Here is a 23,573-nt window from a genome sequence, read left to right as displayed (position 1 = left end):
TATCTGATAATCAGATATTTATGGGGGTCATTTTATTAGGGGTGCTTAGTAAAACAGTAACAACATTAGATTTCATATTGTAAGAATTTAGTAACTTCAAGAGGTATAAAAGTAAATCATTAACATTAACGGTGGAAGTTATAAATAATGTATAGAATATTGGGCTAAAAAAAACCTTTGGAAGGAAAAAGTCAAAGGCTTTTATTTTTGGTCTTATTCATTTCAAGGTTCACCATTAAAAATATTTTAACTGATATTAAATTGATTGTTATGTAATTATTATAGTTTCATTAGCTGGTATTTTTAGTTAAACAATAACAACAAAACTAATATTAGATTGTTTATGTAATTTATACAACTTGTGTAATTAGGTGGTATTTTTAATGAAATAACAACAACAAAAATATTAGATTGTTAAGCTCAAAGAAGATAAGATTATAAAAACTGCATAGATATTAGGTTAAAAAAACCTTTTGGGTAGAAAAAATCAGTCTGCCATTGTGATTCAAACCTTTAACTTTTTCAACCCAACAAGTTTTTTTTTTCTCTCAATGTTTACATGCTATTATTTATAGCTTTATCTACTTCAAGTTCAGCCTCAAATTTTCTAAATTCTTATGACATAAACAGTATTAATTTGTTGTGTAATTTGTTGGTATTTTTAATGAAACAACAGCAACAAAAAAATTAAGGCTACTATCTAGAAGCAAAAAAAAAGTGCTAAATTGTATAAAAACAGCATTGCTATGCAAATATTTATTCAAGTTGCAAGCTTAATCTCAAAAATAGTTTTCTTCATATTGAATCATCAGATTTTAATGAAACAATGAATCCATTATCTTTGGGGATCAGATACAATAAAAAATAAAAAAAACATTTCAATGTATTTCAGTTGGGACGGGGTAAAAGCAAATGGAAGGTGATTATATATATATATATAACTACTGTCTTTTGAATATCTTGGGTTTTCTTGAAAGTTATGTGACTCATCAAAAATATTTTCCAAGTAGAATAATAATAGAAAGGAACAGTTAGAGATTATAATCTTTGAAGTTATGTTGAAACCACCATTATTGCAAAGATAAGGAAGCATAATAAATACATTTATTTCAACAGCAGAGGCAGGCTTATGTGGTCTCTACATCTGCCCCCTCATGTTATACACGGCCATCAAAAAGAAAAGAAAAACGAGGTAAAGACACTTTAGATGGTGTAGTCCCATGGCTGGATTGCCTTTAATGAGTAGTCTGCTGAATCAGAGTTGACCTAGGGTTGAACAACAACAATGGCAACAAAGAATAGATTCCCTGCAATAAAATCTAACAAGAAAATGCTGTAAAATATTTAATTTTCTTAATTGCACAAATGTTTTCAATAGACAAGGAAAAGCATAAAATAATTATACATTCACACAGACATGTACACACACTCATGCCCACATACATTGTATTTGTGTGTGTATGTTACAGAGCTTGTTTCTTGATGACAGAGGCATTTATCAAGATAAAATTCTTTGGTGTAGGGTCCAAAGAACCCAAAGATTTCTTGCATCAATGTTGCTTGGTACAACTAGAGAGAACAGATATTGTCAGAAGACTGAAATATTGATACTATGCCGTCATCGTCATCACCATAATTGTTTTTATGTCTGTTGGCTTGTGTCATACAAGACTTTTTGAGTCAGGACTTTGTGGTCAGAGACACTTCTTTGGAATTCATGCATCAAACCTGCTGAGCTATTGGTCTTTTGTCCATGCAGGACATAAACCCATATCACCACTGCTCATGTGGTATCAATGCAGACATCTTCAGACAGCTTCCCATCCACTGCATGACACCTAAAAGAAACCCGTCACATATGTGTTTGCATCCATAAAAATTGCTCTCTTTGTGCAGTGTTGCTGTTGTTACTTCTCTTGTCTGCGAAATGCCCGTTCACTCTGTACCTTCAAAGTGTATGGAATAATTTATCCCTTGTTTGAAGAACATACAATGATCAGTGATAAGAAGGTTATCCAGCTGTAAAATAATACCTCAATAACATACACATCCAACCAATTCCAGCATTTGTGAGAAAAAAAAAAACATAAAGGCAAACACACACACACACACACATACATATATATGCATATAGTTGTTCAATAAGTGTTTGCACGTCAGAAAAAGCAGTCTCATATTAATAGAATAGGTGCATTATCATTATTTATATAATATTATGGTTTCAAAGGTGGAGCTGGCAGAAACGTTACCATGCCAGGCGAAATGCTTAGCAGTATTTCAACTGTCTTTACGTTCTGAGTTCAAATTCCGCCACGGTCAACTTTGCCTTTCATCCTTTCGGGATTGATAAATTAAATCCCAGTTGTGCACTGGAGTCGATCTAATCAACTGGCCCCCTCCCCCTAAATTTCAAGCCTTGTGCCTAGAGTAGAAAAGAATATTATGGTTTCACAACAGCCAAGTAATGTTACTGAATCGTTTCATGCTGATGACCTTCAAGAAATAGAAAGGTAAATTAGCAATCATTGAACATGGCTAAATGGAAGCACCTGTTCAAGCATGTACTATGATTGCTAATTTATACTCTACGTTGTTTAGAGGAATTAGCAAGATATTATCAAGAAATATATAAATACAAGAGCAGGGATAACTGTCACTCACAAGCAAGTATGACTTGATAGCAAGTATCATGCATTTACTAATTGTTTTAGGAGCTTATGTAACCACAAACAGACATAACAGCATCTTAGCCCTATCACACTTGCCCCAGCAGAACATTGAGGATTGACAGCTAAAGAGAGAGGGTGGGGATGCACTACCAGTTGGTTGGTACTTAATTACAGCCAAGTAGGCTGAGGCAGTGTGAAATGAAGTGCATTGCCTAAGGACACGCTGTGCCACCTATTTTAGGAATTGAAACCCACTACCTTATGATCGGGAGTTCTGTGTCAAACCACTAGACCACATGATGCCTTCATACACTTCCTCAATTACAATGGATTATCTTTTGACTCTGTTTGTCATGGGTGTGTTATGTGTGTGTTTCTAATACTTCAAAGATGCATGAAAAAATTAATAGCAAGTGAAGAATGCTTTTTTTTATAAATTTTTTTTTTTTTTGGAGCTTATTTCTTATTTTTTCTGCATGGTTTTTATTCAGCACCAAAGAAAATCTCATCTTCAAAGACTCCCAGTACTGGGAAAATTAATGTGACAAACAATGTGACAAAGGACAAAAAGTCTCCTGCCTTAAAACATTCCTCGCGTAAGTTACTAACTATGTTAGACTGCCTGTCTTTAGTTATGAATTCAAGCTCCGTTGAAGTAGCTTGACCATTCCTATATTTTTTATCCTTCCATCACATCTGTTTTTCCTGGTTTCGTTTATTTATTTACATATATATATATATGTTCATATTTGTTTCCTGTTTTTGTAATCCTACTTTAAAAAAAAAAATTGTCATTCCATTTAAATATTTTTTTGATCCCAGTTTTAACAATTTTGTTAATTCAGTTTTAACAATTTCATTATCCCTGTTTTAAAAGAAATTTTCTGTTATTTTTATGTAATGTTTTTTAATCATATAATTCTTTTCTTTTCTTTTTTTGTAATTTTATTCACATTCCATGATAATTTTTTTTAAACTTCCAATTTCAGATTTAGGGTGGTTTGGGGTTTTACTTTTTTTTTTCTTTTTTCTGTTACTCATTGTCATCAGGTGCTTTCCTTACACGTAACTCTGTACTTTATTTGTAGGAAAATATTAATATATTCAAATAGAAACATGAATCATCATAATGGCTCATTTACTTGAGAGAGAGAGAGATCCAATATCATAGAAGCACTTTTCACGCCTTAGGTTAGAGGTTACAGGTCATAGGTCACCAAGTAGTTAGCATTATATAACACTAAACTTGCATGCTGCCCACAATTATTACTTGTCTGTATTACACAGACAAACTCACACATTCACGTAAATACACATACATATAAACACATTCACATAGACATTCATACATATAAAATTCACACACATTTGTATTCACATACATATAAAACACACATATTTACACACATGTATTCACATACACTCACACTACCCATACACACATATGTATATATGTTCTCACACACATCTATATACATATATGCACTCACACACACACACACACTTATACACATTCACATACACCACTCATATCCACATGCATATATGCACTCACACACACTTGTACACTAAAATATACATACACACACATAGACATTACTGAGTCATTAGAATGCCTTGTGGTATTTTACACTGTCTGTGCTCTTAGTTCAAATCTCAACAAGGGTAGCTTTGCCTTTCACCCTTCAAGGTCAGTTTTATTGATTGCACTCCACACTCTGAAAATTGCTGACTTTTTGCCAAAATCAGAAACTATTTCTATTGTTGTTGTTATTTTTATTAAGGTGGTAGAATTGTTAGCACACTGGGGAAAATGCTTAGCAAAATTTCATCTGTCTCTAAATTCTGAGTTCAAATTCTGCCGAGGGGTCAATAAAATAAGTCCAAGTTCAGTACTGGGATCAATGTAATCAACTTACCTCACCCCCGAAGTTGATAGAATTGTACCAAAATTTGAAACCATCATCATCATAATCATCATCATCATCATCATTATCATTATTATTATTATTATTATTATCAATATTATCATTATTTTATTATTATTATTATTATTATTATTTTATTATTATTATGGCAGAATCATTAGCTGCCAGGCAAAACACTCATCAGCATTTCATCTATCTTTACATTCTGAGTTCAATTTCTGCTGAGATGACTTTACCTTTCATCCTTTCAGAATCAAAAAATTAAGCCACCAGTACGTACTGTTGGTGTGATTGACTATATCCCTCCCCAAAAATTTCAGACCTTGTGCCTATAGTATAAAGGATTATTATTGTTATTATTAAGGCAGCAAGCTGATAGAATTGGTAGCACCAAGGGCAAAATATAAGCGTAGGAATGGCTGTGTGGTAAGTAGCTTGCTTACCAACCACATGGTTCCGGGTTCAGTCCCACTACGTGGCACCTTGGGCAAGTGTCTTCTACTATAGCCTCAGACTGACCAAATCTGTGTGAGTGGATTTGGTAGATGGAAACTGAAAGAAGCCCATCGTATATATGCATATATATATATATGTGTATGTGTGTGTGCCTGTGTTTATTCCCCCAACATCGCTTGACAACCAATGCTGGTGTGTTTACGTCCCCCATAACTTAGCTGTTCAGCAAAAGAGACCGATAGAATAAGTACTAGGCTTCCAAAGAATAAGTCCCAGGGGTCGATTTGCTCGACTAAAGGCGATGCTCCTGCATGGCCACAGTCAAATGACTGAAACAAGTAAAAGAGTAAAAATGCTTAGTGACATTTAATCTGTCCTTGTGTTCTGAGTTAAAATTTCAGCAGGGTCACTAAAATAATACCAGTTGAACCCTGGGGGTCAATGTAATCAACTTGCCACTCCTCTGAAATCACTGTGCCAAAATTTGGAACATATTATTATTATTATTATTATTAATTATTATTATTTATTATATTATTATTATTATTATTATATTAATTATTATTATTATTATTATTATTATTATTATTATTATTATTATCATCAACAACAACAACAACAAGAGGAAGAGGAAGAAGATGGTGAGCTGGCATGATCATTAACATGATCGCCAGTCACTATGTTCTGTGTTCTGCCAAGGTCAACTTTTCGTTTCATCCTTTTGGGGGTCGATTAACTAAGTACCAGTTACACACTGGGGTCAATGTAATTGATGTGCGTGTGTGTTTGCCTTTACATTTTTTTTTAACTCGAATGTTGGAATTGGTTGGAAGTATATGTTATTGAAGTATTTTTTTACAGCTGGATAACCTTCTTATCCCGCCTTTCCCAAAATTTCAGGCCTTGTGCCATTAGTAGAAAGGAATATTATTAAGATAACAAGCTAGCAGAATCATTAGCATGCTGGGCAAAATTCTTAGTGACATTTCTTTCATCTTAATATTCTGAGTTCAACTTTGCCTTTCCTGCTTTTATCAAGGTCAATAGAATAAAAACCTGCCAAGTTTTGAGGTTGATGTAATCAACTTCCCCCTCCCCTCAAAAACTACTGGGTGGCGCTGTGCCAAAATTTGAAACCACTTATCATTATTATTATTATTATTATTATTATTTACATATCACCAGTAGAAACAGTCTTGTCAGACTGAAGTGTATTGTATTACGCACTAACGATACCGAATAATCAAAGCTAGGTGCTGCTTTATTAATGATATTATTAATATCAATTTATTTAAAATGTAGTGACCTAGTCTTTCAGCACCTAACTGGCATAAAAGCAAAAATTAGAAGGCAAAGAAAATGAGCAAGAGAAACAAAGATGGATATATATATATATATATATACCGGAGTAAGCACATAAATGTGAAACAAGGTGGAAAAAAGAGTACTCAAATACCAGAAGCAGAGTAATATGCTTTATTTAAAAGCAGCAGAAATATAACAAAGTCTGTTACTCAGAGTTCCAAGTTCCCGATTGTCGGACAGTTTTGTTATAAAAAAAAAAAGGATTATTATTAAGAGAACAAGCTAGAAGAATCATCAACAAAACTGTCTGACAAACGGGAACGTGGAACTCTGAGTAACAGCTTTTATATTTCTGCTGCTTTTAAATAAAGTGTATATATATATGATTTTAACTTTTTCAGTGTGAGATTACATTTCAAAGAAAAAAAACATGGTAAAATTTTGAAGAGATTCTTATTGTTGTTTGTTTTTTTTTTTTTTTTTTTTCCTAATAAGGCTTGGGTAGTTGATGAGCCCTTCCACCAAATCATCTTTAAAGAAAGATATTGAAGAAATCTAAGTATGCATACATACATCATACATTCATTCATTAATTCATTTTGTGTCTGTGCTTGTCCCCAGCCACTGCTTCACAACCAGTTCAGCAAAAGAGACCATTAGAATTAGTACCAGGGTTTAAAGAATGAAAATAAATACCCAGCATGGACACAGTCTAATGACTGAAATGATAAAGTAAGTGGATAGAGATAGATATGTAGGTAGATAGCTAGATAGACAGTCAGACACAGAGAGATATATGTTGACAGATGATGGATAGGTAGGTAGCAGGCAGACAAATAGACAGACAGACAAATATGTTGTACTAAATAAGTAAGGAGAGGTTCCACTCCTCTGGGCTTTGGCCATTATTTTGTCTTTAATGTGAAGCATGGTATTTTACTGTTCTTTTAATTAAAAGATGTGGTCTCTGTGAGTCTGTTGTGGGAGCATTTGCTGTTACACTGAGCAGGTCAAGTCACTACATAGAAACTTTTTATGTGGCATCCATTGAGGTGAGGGATGTAGGTGATACATTAAACTGGTCAACTGACCACATAGCTTCTTCTTCCTCTCTGCCCTCCTCTCCCCCTCTTGTTCATTTTCTTCTAATTTAACTAAGAATCTGGGTGTTAGTCACCAAACTTCAAAACAACAATCCTCAGCTACCTAAAGTGGCATGTAAAAGTTTTATAATAATGATGATAATAATAATAATCCTTCCTACTAAAGGCGGAAAATTTGAAACTTTGGGCAAGGCCAACATTGCTTCACATCCTTTTGGAGTTAATAAATTAAGTACCAGTGAAATTGACTATCCCCCACCCTGAAATTCCAGGTCTTGTGCCTATAGTAGAAAGGATTATTATTATTATTATTATTATTATTATTATTATTATTATTAACGGCGGTGCATCAGCATGGCCGCAGCTCTGAGCCGAAACTACAGAAAAGAAATTATTATTATTAAGGCAGTGAACTGGCAGAATCGTTAGCATGCCAGGCAAAATGCTTAGTGGCATTTCATCTGTCTTCATATTCTGAGTTCAAATTCCGCCGAGGTCAAGTTTGCTTTTCATCCTTTCAGGGTCGATAAAATAAGCACCAGTCGAACACTGAGGTCTATGTAATCGACTCATCTCCTCTCACAAAACTGTTACCCTTGAGGCAAAATTTGAAATCATTGATGATGATGATGTTGTTGTTGTTGTTGTTGTTGTTGTTGTTAAGGCGTCAGGCTGGCAGAATCATTAGCATGACAGCCAAAATGCTTACCAGCATTTCATCTGTCTTACCATTCTGATTTCAAATTCTACCAAGGTCGGCTTTGTGTCCTTGCAGAGTTAATAAATTAAGTACCAGTGAAGCACTGTAGTCAATGTAGTCAACTATTCCCCTTCCCCAAAATTTCAGGCCTTGTACCCTAAGTAGAAAGGATTATTATTATTATTATTATTTCGTGCAAGGCCAGCAACTTTAGAGGAAGCGGTTTAGTTGATTACATAGCCCCCAGTGCTCAACAGTCACCTATTTTATCAACCCTGGAAGATAGCGAAACAAAATCAACCTTGGCAGCATTTGAACTCGAAAAATAAAGAGCTGGATGAAGTGCTGTAAACATTTTTGTCCAAACATTGATTCTGTCATCTCATCACCTTAAACACACCAGCAGTGGTTGTCAAGCGATGTGGGAGGGACAAACATATACACACACATACATATTATATATATATATATATATATATATATATATATATATATATATATGACGGACTTCTTTCAGTTTCCATCTACCAAATCCACTCACAAGGCTTTGGTTGACCCGAGGCTGTAGCAGCAGACACTTGCCCAAGGTGCCACACAGTGGTACTGAACCCGGAACTATGTGGTTGGTAAGCAAGCTATTTACCACACAGCAGCTCCTGCTAACGATTCTGCTGGCTCGCTGCTTTAATGATAATAATAAGAAGAATTTAAGTTTTATGTTATTTTATATTTATTTAAGATTTTCAGATTTTGGAAGCTTAGTTTATGAAAATCTTAAGTTGTAGTTTAAAGGGAGAATATATATTTATAAACATTTGTTGCATGCTCTTTAACTTCTCACTCCTCTCTTTCTGTTTATTTATTTATCTATCTGTCTATCTATATCTATCTATCATTACCACTACCTAAATGCTGTCTTCCAAACTAGCATCGTAATCTTTAAGATGTCTTATACCTGTCATCTCTTCTGGTTTCCACTGACTTCGAGAGGAAGTTTTATAATTGGATGTTGCCATATGTACAGCTTCTATCATATTTTCTATGCCATCTACCAGTTTTTTGGAGCTTGTGGAGAGAGAGAGAGAAGTTACGATGATGATGATTATAATAATAATAATAATAATAATAATGATGATGATGATGACAACAACAAAAATTTTAAAGGTAGCAGCTTGTAGATGGCAGTTTACATGTAACATTGTTGAAATGTGGCTTCCTTCTATTACAGACAGAGATTCTGAAAGAGATAACCCACTTTTTCCCTTCTCTCTTTTTTTTCCCTTCCTAATTTTAAATCAAAGTGTTGCATGGTGGTGACGGGGAGCAGGGCAGGAAGAAAGTAAATCTTATTGATAGATGTTAAGAATTTTATACTTGATTTTTTTTTCTTTATATATATATGAGTGTAAGGTTCACATAAACAAGAGAAAGGGGAAGTTCCATCTATGAGGGCTATTTTGTTTATCAAAAAACTCAAGCAGCTAACAGTAACCACTTTTATTGGTAGTTCCTTAACTTCCTGAAATTTAGTGCTTCTCATTTTCATCTTATAGTCCAGAATATTTAAAAGTTGATTTCTTTCTTTCTTCATTGGCCCTGACAATCCAAAAGTGACATCTTCTTTCTATATGTACTTTCCTCTTCTGTTCTGTTTCTTTAGATAGTTCAGAAAACTTTAATCTTTGAATCAAAGACATGTGGCGGGATCTTCCATTTCACAACTATACAAACTAATATTCTTTATCTTTCATAGCTGTAACTAATTCCAAACTCCTCACTCTTCTATTCTTTGTCTTCTCTAGATTTCACCAAAAAAACAGAAAGTAAACCTCTTTGTTTTTCCTTTTATCTTTTCTTCTCTGTATTTCTCTCTCTTTACATACATGTGTGTGCATGTCTGTGTGCATGGTGTGTATCTTTGAAGAAAAGAGCCCACTTATGTCCTTAATATCTTGGATTCTACCCATGTCCACTTTATTCTTCAATGCCATGTCTTCGTTGGCTTATTCCGTATTGAATGCTTCTACCAAACTCTACAGACTGCTTTTAGGGCACAGAATTTTAAAAGTTGGAAGTTATTTACCGAAAAAGACTTCTTCTGTAGGTATGTTCCATGTATCTGAAATATTGTTTTTATGCTAAAACCTGATTTTCCTTTCTTTCCTTACATATGTAGAAACATTGTAGAGTAATTTGAAAAATTGTAAAATTTAATTTATTTTGACTTCCAGTGTGTTCCATAAACTGACACTATATTTTTGATTTAGTGAATGTATATATTTAATAATGTTTGCATGTTGAGGTAAACTTGTGTTAGCGAAGGACTTTACACAAAACATCAAGAAGCTCTTTAATCACCACCACCACAAGAACAACTTCTAAATTTAACAAAATAAGCAAACTTCACTAAACATGTTTATACGAACAGGGACCACCATCCATCATGAATTTCTTCAGGGGGTTTTTTTTTTTGTAGTGGGGGCAGCTACTCAGGTTACCAAATTTCGGTATTCTAAACAATGTTTAATATTATGATATTGAAATTATTTTTCTTGTATCATGGGACGATCATTATATCAATAATAAACACAGGCACCAAATACAAAATACAAACCAAATACAAAAAGAAATATTTTTCTGTTTGATTTATAACTTTATTCTCTTTAAATTCTTGAAATTTGGGGAATCGTCTACAAAGCAACAACCCACTTTACAATATTACTTTTTTTTTTCCATAATAATTTATTTAATCACTACAGTTATGTATTTATGCACCAATACCTAACTGTAGACTTTTTTAAATACTTTCTTCTAATATTTCCAAGTGGATTTTTGGCCAATTCTTTATTCATTTTGATATTTTCGATAACTTTAATTATATTGATTCACATGGTTCATTAGTTTCTTTTAATGAAATTTTATTTTTATTGTTAGTTTTTTTTAGCATTTAGTATTGTTTTACCAATTTTAGTGTTTTCAACATGAAAACAGGAGACATCTTATCGTGCTAAGAAAATGTTCTTTAGTACTTTTCAGTGAATGTGTTTGTTACTTTACCAAAGTTAGAGCAGAGTTAACTTAAGTATTTTATAAAACTCACTGGAATAGTGCCATAAATGCCAGTAGAATATATAACCATATTCTTAATTGGAAAACTTAAAAGACACTATTTGAAGGCCAAAACATGATAATCCCTATGGGGGCGATAATCTTGAAGAATCCATCTGCTGGAGACCTATCAAAACTGATTCCTCCATAGTTGCAGATTTTCACTATTTACTGCCAGTTTATCATATTTTGCATATTTCACTAAGATAAGTTAAACCCTTTTATCTCTTCATTTGCATACTTCTAATGATATTTTGTTATTAATACATTAATTTCTTACCTAATTCACCTATCTTTCTTTGATATTATAGCAGGTGTGATGTATCTAAGAACCAGTTTCATAATCTTCCACCCTCTTAGTAACCATATTTGTCTTTTGGGTTGTTGTCTGAAATATAAACTTCACTGAAATAGAAGTATTTTAATCTTTTTTCTAGCATTTACTCAATTTAATTTATTCTCAGACATCTCTGAAAAACTGAGATCAAATTATAATCTAGAACCAAAATATAATTAACTAACAGTACCACAGTATGAGAAAAAAAATTATGACAGAGCCCCTGTATAGCTATACAATTTGCTGGAAACAGCAGCCAAACTTCCATGACATCACACACTGTTATCTTACAGAAGAAAGAAAAAAATAAGCACGGCTCAGGTATGAATGGTGGTTAAGATGATCACTTTGCAATTAAATTAGTTTCAGATTCAGTCCCAATGTGTAGCACTTTAGGCAAGTTCTACTATAGCCTCCAGGCTGACCAATGATTTGTGAGGGAATTTCAGAAAAGAGAAACTGCGTGGAAGCCTACCATGTGTGTATATGTTTCTCTTTGACCACCACCACTTGACAACCACTGTTGCTATGTTTATGTCCCTGTAACTTAACATTTCAGCAAAAAGAGACTAATAGAATAAGCACTTGACTTAATAAGTAAGTGGTGGACCTGATTTTTCTAATTAAAACCCTTCAAGGCAGTGCCCCAGCATGGCTGCAGTCCAATGACTAAAACATGTAAAATAAGGTATGGTTTTGATTAAAACATACTAAAAAACAGGACAGTAACCGCACATCGACCATTGGTGATTATCCTTCTTCTTTGGACTTTTTCCCTTTCTCCTTTCTAACAAAGAGCTTTACTCGAAAAGTTAGAAACTCTCTCTTTTCACTAAGTGTCAAATATCCTCATGTCAGTTTTTTTTTTCCTCTTCATTTTTTATTTGTATTTTTTTTATTGCTTGTTCATTGATCATATATACATACTGTCAAGTAAAAAAAAAAAGGCATGAGAATCATGGTTGGAATGTCTCAGATCTCATCAATCAGTACTTGGCAATAACAACAATATAGAATAATATTATTTACATTATTTACATTCGACGGATATTTGTCCTCATCTTGTTTGTTATTAACACGTTTCGGCTGATATACCCTCCAGCCTTCTTCAGGTGTCTTGGGGAAATTTCGAACCTGGGTTCTCATTGCTAAGGTATTTTTCGATGTTATTACTATTATAATTATTATTATTATTGTTGTTGTTGTTGTTGTAATTATTATTATTGTTCAGGTCACTGCTTGGAATCGAACTCGGAATCTTGGAGTTAGTACCCGCACTCTTAACCACTATGCCATATGCCCAGGCAAGATTCTGAGTTTGATTCCAAGCAGTGACCTGAATAATAATAATAATAATAATAATAATAATAATAATAACAACATCGAAAAATACCTTAGGAATGAGAACCCAGGTCCAGAATTTCCCCAAGACACCAGATGAAGGTTGGAGGGTATATCAGCCAAAACGTTGTGTTAACAACAAACAAGATGAGGACAAATATCTGTCAAACGTAAATAATGTACATAATTCCTCATCTCTTAAAAATAGAACTGTAATATAGAATAATATTGTAATTTTTCAAAAAAGTGTCAAAGAATTCCTTCATACAAGTTGGTCTCAAAATATATCATTTAGTATGTATTAAAGGGATAAAAATTAATTCTGACATTAGATCATGTCACTTGCCAGATATGTACATCTCTGAAATTTATTTTTACCAAATTCTATTTAATATTAAAAAAAGAAAGGTGAGGTAAAATATATAATAAATAAAATATTGGTACTAGAGTATAACTACAAGACACAAATTTGTAGCAACCGATTAAAAATGCTTTCATATATTAGTGTTTATAAATATAAATTCTCTCATAGTTTTTATACTTGTCTCTCCAAAGCTATTAATAACCATCTTTGGTACTTGATATATCTGGCTATCTTCCTTATATACAGGCCGTAGCTGTTGCGGCAAAAACAGATTGCATTTGTTTCTTAGCTTTCATATATTACATTGCTCTTTTGTGTAGCATCTATTTCTAAATTTAAAACAAGACTTTACATAAGGGCTTAAGGCCTTATGTGAAGAAAGAAATATCTAAACTTAGAATAAATATCGTAATATTCTGCTGTTATTTATGTCTCAGTAAGGTTAGTAGTGCTGTTGTTATCTATGTCTTGGGAATTTTGATAATACCACAATATATACTAGTATTACGTAGGTTTCTGTTATTTTGGTAGTGCCTACTATTGTCTATAGTAAGGTTGGTTCCTACTGTTTGCTATGTTATAAAATAATCTAATTTGGTAGATTTATAATATACCACTTATATCTATGTGTCACTAGAGTAAGGTTGGAAGTACTATTATGTATGATTAGGTTAATGGTGTCTTTGTATGTTTGTATATGTATGTATATTTGTTGATACATACATATATACATACATACATGTAAGTGTAGATATGTGTGTTTATCAATAAGCAGTTGAAGTTACTGAGTGACTCAAGGGCCAAGAGTTTCGTGCAATGATACTTGCTTTTTACATCACCAAACCTATATGCATATATACCTGTGCATATATATATCTGTGCATATATATATATATATATATATATACCAGAGTAAACACATAAATGTGAAACAAGGTGGAAAAAAAGAGTACTCAAATACCAGTGGTAGAGTAATATGGTTTATTTAAAGCAGCAGAAAATTCAACAAATTCAAGAAATTGCTAGCAAAAACTGTCCGATGAACAGCAACGGGAAACCTCCGAGTAACAGGTTTGTTGAATTTCTGCTGCTTTAAATAAAGTATATATATATATATATATATATATATATATATATATATATATATCTTTGTGTATGTATTATCTGTGTGTATGTATATATCTGTGTGTATGTATATATCTGTGTTTGTATGTATCTGTGTGTAGATATGTATGAATGTATATATGCATGTGTATATATATATATATATATCACGTGACCGACCAGGCTATCAGATGTTGCTACACATCACTGGTCACAATGCGCTTTACATTGTTTTAGCCTTCAAATGACGCCATGTGTGTGTGTTTGTATGTATATACGGTGATATATATATATATGTTTGTATGTATATCATAGTCACCATAACAACCACTTCTCCTTGCTCATAAAGGTCAGCAAGAATTTGTTGAGGCACATGCCCTTCTTGTTGAAAATTCTCTCTTATTTCCAAGTAAAGGTAATATTTCCCCATGGCCAGACATGTTTTCACGGAAGATTGAAAATGATGACCACTATTTGTATGACATTGACATTTACTTACAACTATCACGTGATGTCACGGCAAAGAGACGCACTCACATATGCTCTCTCTCACACACACACACACACACACACACGTTTGTGCATGTATGACCTTCAGGTGTAGATTCTTACAGAAGGTATGACGAAGGAGCAAGTTGATTCTTGATTTGCTGTGTTTGAGAAGATACATTCACCTAAGTAAAAGTGAGACCCTAAAAGGCAAGTCATTTATGCCTCTGCCCTGCCTCCCCACCCAACCACCCACCTGACACATAATGTCCCTGTAAAATCTCTCCTCCACAATTCCCCTCCCCTTATGCTCACCACTCACTACATTTCCTTCCCCTCTCCCTTCAAATCTTGCGATCTAACCTGCACACAATCTGTCCTTCACAAATCACACACACACTCACACAATATGGCTTCCTAACATCCACTCCCTCTACCTGTCTTCACTCACTGCATTCCTCCCCATTCTGTCTCCCACTTTCGTGAACTTACCTGCTTGCTCACTTTATCCAATCCTCTGTGTCCCTTCCCTTATATGTAATCCTTCTGTTACTTGAGAGTATGCCTTGACACAACTTCCCCACCATCTTCCCCCTCTTTTCCATCCAGGGTCACTCTGTATCTCCTCTTCTACAAGACACCTGTTTCTGTCCATCTGTCATAATTTAACCTCTCATCACCTGGCACAAAGTCACCTCCCTTAATACTTCTCCCTCTCTCAGTTGAGGTGGGGACTTGTCTGGCAAGATACTTGGTGGCCTCACTAGTGCTGGTGCCTCATAAAAACCACCCAGTACATTCCATAAAGTAGTCGGCATTAGGAAGGGTATCCAGCTGCAGAAACCATGCCAAAGCAGACAGCTGACTTTGATGCAGTCTTCTGGCTTGCCAGCTCCTATCAAAGAATCCAACCCATGACAGCATGGAAAGCAGATATTAAATGATGATGATTATAGTGATGGTGGTAGTGGTGGAAACAGCATCTCTGCTAGATGGAAACTTTCAGTTCTTGTCTACCAAAATCCTTCTTAAGGCTTTGGTCAACCTAGGATTATAGCAAAAGACACTTGCCCAAGATGTCACGCTGTGGAATCGAACCTGAAACCACGTGGTTGAGAATACTGCTTAACCCACCAACAGCCAAGCCTGCACCTTATGTGTGTGTATACATATATAAAGCATGATTGTTTGTGTGTGGTATAAATTGGTTCTTCATCTCTGTAATGTTGTATTGTATTTTCTGCCTTGTGGGGAAAAGAAAATGCAGTCCTGTTTATTTATTTATTATTTTATGTTATATAGAAGAACAATGAGTTAATGTATGTAAGATGTGCGTAATGTTACTACATCCTAGTCATATGCAATGGAGTGGGGGAGAAAATGATGTGTACTTGTTGCGGGTAATCTACAACAACTAAACAGTATTAATTAACCACCCCTGCCTATATCCCTACCCAACTTCTTGCTAATGTGTATATAATGAAGTTAAAGTGAACAGCCGTCAAAATTATTGACAGATGTATACAGGAGAGGAGGCAGTGGTGATAGTGAGGAGGAAGAGGAGGGATTAAAATATGAGCAGCAGGGATATGGCTTTTGCTTTTCAGTTCTGCTACTGGACCTTAAATTATTTTGTACAGCTGTGGCAATGATGGGCACCTCTTGCTGTAGGCGTTATAATTTTGTTTTGGCGAACCTACATATGACGTGTTTCGGCCCATCTCCTGGTGCTCAGTTCTTTTCCATACTCCCTGCAAGTAGAGATGCTGTATAATGCATAGTTGCTGCTACTGCTGCTGTTATTATAATAGTAGTAGCAGTCTCAGTCCACACAAGAGTTAAATGGTACCACAATGTGTCAGTAGTTGTTCAAGCAACTCAGTAAAATCCAAGATCCGAAAATTGGATATTTCCATATTTGATGGTCAAATGCTATTCACTCTCTGTGATGGATCTTTATAATCCAACTGACATCCCTAACATAACCATCCTTTTTTATAACAATATTATATCCATAACTGAGTTATCCATTATGTATGTGATGTGTGTGTGTGTGCACATACATCATCATCATCATTTAACATCCGCTTTCCATGCTAGCATGGGTTGGATGGTTCGACTGGGGTCTGGGAAACCAGGAGGCTGCACCAGTCCAGTCTGATCTGGCAGTGTTTCTACAGCTGGATGCCCTTCCTAACGCCAACCACTCCGTGAATGTAGTGGATACTTTTTACGTGCCAGGTGAGGCTGGCAGCGACCACGATCGGTTGGTGCTTTTTTACGTGCCACTGGCACGGAGGCCAGTCAGGGCGGCGCTGGCAACGGCCACCTTCGGATGGTTCTTTACTAACAAAATGGACTTCTTTCAGTTCCCATCTAACAAATTCACCCACAAGATTTTAGAGGCTATAGTAGAAGGTGCCAAGAAGTGGGACTGAACCCAAAACCAATATTTAACCATTTTAAGATGCTACAATGAAGTTTTAGCAAGATTTGTTTACTAGTTCTTGAAAATCAAGCCACCACCTAGAGCCCCACCCCAGCCCCCAGTTCCATTTTGCCGTTTTATATGTTGTAGGTAAATGGCAGAATCAGTAAAATGCCTTATGGTATTTGTTACTATCATTTTATGTTCTAATTTCTGTGTTCAAATCCCACCCAAATCCAATGTTTTTGACATACTTCCAAGGTCAATGAAAATAATCACTGCAGGTTAGTTTATGCTCACCTTAGCAAATGCTGTTATTCCAGTGTGGCTTTATTCAAATGGTGGGAACCATTGAAGAATAAACTCTAAATCGGGTTTCCTTATCTATATCAAATATTTATTTTACCATTTTATTCTGATGAATGGTTTAGGCCGAACTTGCACTATTTATTCTGTGGTAATTGGGTCTTTCATCATACTGACACACACATACGCATGCTCAGACATATACACAAAGACACATACACAGATGTATGAGCACACTCACCTGCATAGACATACTCATATACATAGACATGCATACACAAACATACTGACATACAGAAATATTCATACACATGTGCGTGCGCACACACACACACCCCTTGTTCACTCAATTTTCTATAGTTACATTCATACATCTATAATGAGTGTGGTGTGTGTGTATATAAATGTGTGCGTGTATGTATATATATATATATATATACACACACACACTCAGACATATACACACCTTGTTCACACAATTTTCTATACTTGCATTCATACATCTATAAACAGTATGTGCATATGTATATATATACACATGTGCATGTGCACACATATATACACAAACACACACACATATATATGTACCATGACTGTCATTTGCAGTAGTTTGATACTTCCACTAATACATCTATAGACAGTCATATACATGCATACACATACATTCATAGTTTAATATGCCCTCATGTATACACACATGCCCTCATGTATACACACATGCACACACTTGATTCTATAATTATGTATGTGCACACATACACAATCTATGCAGACAATTATGCATTCACATAAATGCATCTATACACACAATTATGTACATACACGCACATCTCTACACACAGTTATGTATACATATACCAATACCTGTAATTACACACACACACACACAATCCTTTATGCATACATGCCCAGACATACAATTATGTATACACACACAAGGTTATCTATAATTTGATTATAGTTTCCAGTTGACTGATTAAAATTCTTTTTAGATAAACTCTTGGAGATAATGGGAGGAAACCAGCAAGTAGTCAGCACTTATCCAAGAACTCTGTGTGTGTGTGTGAAGTTGCAAAGAATCAGTTATTAAGATAAATATATAACGTCATATCATCACATCTATTTGCCATTACCCTTCCTCCCAGCAGCAACAAACTGGTACCAACCAGGCAGGAGGAGAAGGATAAGAAAATATATAATTTCTGCAAAGGCTTACAGCTGGGTTCCATTCTACCTTGTACATATCCATTCCTGTCGCCGCCGCCGCCATCAGCAACGACAACGATTCACTTTCTTAATTCAATCTTAATGTTTATATGTAAAAGCCAAAAAAATCTTCCTCACCAAGTTGTGGTAGTGGTAGAGCTTCATTCTATCCAAAGGCTAACACAGTCTTGGAGGAAATAATCTAAATAAATTCTTTCCTCTTTTACATTTCCATGCATCTTTGTCCTTGATTCTCTTCCTTTGTTTCCTTCTTCTTTCATTCTCTCTTTTCTCTTTTTTCTTTTCACCTTATTTATTCATTCCTCCTTTCTGCTATTCCTGACTCCTGTAGCTAATTTATTTATTTATTTATTTATTTATTTATTTAATAAAATATAAGACATCTGGTAGAAATTATGGAATAGAACATGTATGAGAGAGAAAGAGGAGGTGAGGCAACCAGCTGGGAAAGAAGTGGTCTTGAGGTCAGGAGATGGGTTGGTAATGAGACAAAACTTTACACAAATACTTAATATAGTAAATATATACATTTATAATGTTTGAAATGTCACACAGGGTATACAAATTTTAAATAAACAAACAATTTTAGCCTTCCAGATACAGAAACAGAAACCGGAATCAAGTTCACTAGTTTCCAGTCTTCTTAAACCTTTATCAGAGAAAGATTATACATCTTCTGTTAACAAGCAGATTGGTAGTTTATAGTTATTACCTCCGCCTTAGTGAAGGTGGAGGTATTGTTTTCAGTTGTGTTTGTTCGTTTGGCTGTGGACGAGATATCTTGAGAACCGCTGAATGGATTCAGATGAAACTTTCAGAGATCTATGGGCTCATGACTGGCACAAACTGATTAGAATTTAGGATTGATCCGGTACCGGAAAAGGATTCTGGATTTTTTTTTTTTTTTTTTGAGGGCAGTCGAGTTTATTTCAGATATTCTTATTTTAAAATTCATCTCTGGCAAATCATTGAGAGGACATTGGTGTTGCCTTGGCAGAGGTTTGCACTCTGTGAGTGTTCTTGTTTATGATGTATACAAACTCTGGTACATCTCAAGTCTGTCTATTTTGCATTACAGTTATGAAAGTCTAATGAGATTAAAAACCAGTCAGCTCAGTTCCAATGTTTTTGTCCACATAGAGATAATACTACAGTGCTTATTTTTTTTTTATTCATGGCTAAATTACACTTATTAAAAAAAGGTCTAACTTGCATTTCACATAATCCAAAAATACTGTGTAGAGCAATGCTTCTCAAACTATCTGATGGAGCATACTGGCAATTTTGTTTTCCAATGTGCCAAGGACTAGTAATATTAATTTATACTGGAAACACAATATAATGAATATAATAAAAGTTGGCAACTTTTTTTCATCTTATATTTATTTTGTAAACAAATAATACAATATTACATAAGCATTTTATAATGTTTCTATCTTTTCTGGAAACTTGCTGTGTATTGGCAGCTGATGGCTCACGGACCAGCACCAGTTCGCAGACCACCACTTTGAGTAGGACTGGTGTAGAGTGGCTATTAAACCTATAAAGCCTTTAATTTATTATGTACATATTTATCTATCTATCTATCTCTCTATCTCTCTCTATATAAATCATTGTCATTTTGTCGTTTAAACGCTCACATCTCCATGTTCAAATTAAGTGGATGGAATTTATTGAAGTGGACTTTCTATGGCCAGATTCCTTTTTTATCACTAACTTTCACCTCTTTCCTAGTAAGGTAATATTTCCCTATGACCAGACATGTTTTTGTGGAAGATTGGGTTACAACCAGCACTTCTTGCAAAAACAGGAGCATTCATTTTACAACTAGCACATAATGTGAAGGTCAAGAGACAGTAACACAAACACACATGCATACACATTATTGACATCATAAGAATTTATAAACTTTTCAGAGAATATGAAATAATTCTTAAAGCTCATCATCATCATCGTTTAACGTCTGCTTTCCATGCTGACTGTAGTTTGATTTCTGTGTGAACAGAAACATTGGAACTGATCTGACTGGTTTCTAATCTCATTAAACAATGATGACAATGCTATAAACGATAGCATGTAAATATTGGGTTTTTCAACCAATATTTACACACCCTTATTTATAGATTTATGTGTGATTTGAGAGCCACTCTTCCAAAATAAAAAAACGTATATATAACACAAAATAAGTTAGGGGTTATGGGTGTAACCCACTGAGGGATAGTATTTATCCAATATACTGTTATAATTCAACATTCTAATATCCGAAAGATGATGGACAAACTAAATTTGTTTCTCCATTTTCTTATTTGTATTATATATATATATATATTTATATACATTTGTGTACATACCCATATACAGAGAATATGAAGGAATAAATGCAGTTGATTCTACAAGCATAGCTGTTGCTAGTATGTCTTGTGGAGTTGAACACTCTCTCTCTCTCTCTCTCTCTCTCTCTCTCTCTCTCCTCTCTCTCTCTCCTCTCTCTCTCCTCTCTCTCCTCTCTCTCTCTCTCTCTCACACACACATCACACAGATCAGTCCCAGTAAACAAAACCTGTTATAACCCTATTACTGGTGTAGTAGTTGCTCCAGTCCACTCAGCTGGCAAAAATGAGTTGTACCTGTATTTCAAAGGGCCGGCCTTGTCACACTCTGTGTCACGCTGAATCTCCCTCAGAACTACGTTAAGGGTACATGTGTCTGTGGATTGCTCAGTCACTTGCATGTCAATTTCACGAGCAGGCTGTTCCGTTGATCGTATCAGCTGGGACCCTCGTCGTCGTAACCGACGGAGTGCTCCTAGTAGTAGTAGCAGAAGCAGCAACTGACATGAAGGTAAATAAAAGTAGTGTATTTGGGAGGGCATATACTGAAGCATCACATTGTTAAATGAGGGCATGGAAAGAGTTATTGGCATAAATGAATATGAAAGAAATTAAGTTTCCATGGAAAACAGTTTGGCTCTGCGCCAAGGAAAGTTACTATTGATGCCAAAGGTATCTCATCTAGTGAGACAGTTTCAGGGGAAGTATTTATCTATGACAATGGTCTCAACCAGGATCTATATGACTCTTGAGGTTCATAAGATTTTTGAGGGTCCATGCAAATAAGATAGTAAATTGGAGATCCATAGTAGTATTTTAAGGGCTCATGACAAAATTTTGCTTTACCTCTTACTTGTTTTACTCATTAGACTGTGGTCATGCTGGGGCACTGTCTTGAAAAATTCCTAGTCAAATGAATTGAGCCTGGTGCTTATTTTTTGTTAAGCCTAGCACCTGTTTGATCATTCTCTTTTGCTGAACCACTATGTTATAAGGATGTAAACACACCAACACCTGTTGGTTTATATTGTAAGGTTTTCAATTGTTGAACTTGTTTGATTTCTCATCTTTAATTTGAAAAAATTTATACCTAATGTCTCAGGTTCAATACTTCAGCATTTCCAACACTGTCTGTAATAATAATAATAATAATAATAATAATAATAATAATAATAATATATATATATATATATATATATATTGTTTCAGTCATTGAGCTTGTTTCAGCTATGCTAGGACACCACTTTGAAGAGGTTGGTCTAATAAATTGACCCCAGTATTATTTTTTAAAGTTTAGCACTTACTCTATTGGTCTCTATATGGGAATGTAAAATACAATCTTCTGTCAATTTGTGATGGTGGTCAGGTGATGGGGACAGACACATGCACACATTTATATTAAGAATGACCTAAAATGAGAAAAAAATATATTTCTTTATTGCCCACAAGGGGCTAAACATAGAGGGGACAAACAAGGACAGACAAAGGGATTAAGCTGATTACATCGACCCCAGTGCATAACTGGTACTTTATTTATCGACCCCGAAAGGATGAAAGGCAAAGTCAACCTCGGCGGAATTTGAACTCAGAACGTCATGCATATGTGTGTGTGTGTGTGTGTACACACAGACACATACAAACACGTATATATATTTAAAGAGAGTGAGGGGTGAAGAATATGGTAAGGTGCCTTGATATTGATTCCTCATTACTTATCTTGAGACATTTGACAGATTTTAACAAAGGTTTTATTAATATAACACTTGAAAGGAAAGGGAGGGCTTCCACACAGTTTCTCTCTGCCAAATTCTCTCACAAGGCATTGATCAGTTTGGAGGACTACAGTAAAAGACACTGGCCCAAGGTGCAGCACAGTGGAACTGTACCTGAAGCCACATTGCTGCATATGTATACATTCATTCATGCACACACACAGATATCTCTTTTACTTGTTTCAGTTATTTGACTGTGGCTATGCTGGAGCACCGCCTTTAGTCGACCAAATCGATCCCCAGGACTTATTCTTTGTAAGCCTAGTACTTATTCTATCGGTCTCTTTTGCCGAACCACTAATTACGGGGACGTAACGCACCAGCATCAGTTGTCAAGCGATGTTAGAAGGGACAAACACAGACCACACACACAACATATATATATATATATATATATATATATATATATATATATATATATTTATATATGTATGACGGGCATCTTTCAGTTTCTGTCTTCCAAATCACTCACAAGGCTTTGGTCAGCCTGAGGCTATAGTAGAAACTTGCTCAAGGTGCCTTGGAGTGGGACTGAACCCGAACCATGTGATTCGTTTGCAAGCTACTTACCCCACAGCCACTCCTAAGCCTCTGCATGATTTATAT

At 34.8% G+C, this 23,573-nt stretch overlaps 1 protein-coding gene across 5 annotated transcripts in view; it reads left to right on the top strand.

The window, feature by feature from the left end:
- LOC115222505 (calponin homology domain-containing protein DDB_G0272472) overlaps positions 1 to 23,573 on the top strand; it is a 281,038-nt gene that overhangs the window by 192,360 nt on the left and 65,105 nt on the right. For 4 of the 5 annotated variants that reach the window (XM_029792736.2, XM_036511597.1, XM_036511595.1 and 1 more), the window contains one exon: positions 3,161 to 3,265. The exons of the other annotated variant lie outside the window; for it this stretch is intronic. In XM_029792736.2, the coding sequence (XP_029648596.2) occupies positions 3,161 to 3,265 (105 nt within the window). The remainder of the gene's footprint in view (positions 1 to 3,160; positions 3,266 to 23,573) is intronic. 5 annotated transcript variants of the gene reach the window in all.

This window comes from Octopus sinensis, linkage group LG20, assembly GCF_006345805.1.
Source record: "Octopus sinensis linkage group LG20, ASM634580v1, whole genome shotgun sequence".
NCBI lineage: Eukaryota > Metazoa > Mollusca > Cephalopoda > Octopoda > Octopodidae > Octopus > Octopus sinensis.
The sequence above is the reverse complement of the archived record's forward strand: the minus strand, read 5'-3'. Positions and strand labels throughout refer to the sequence as shown.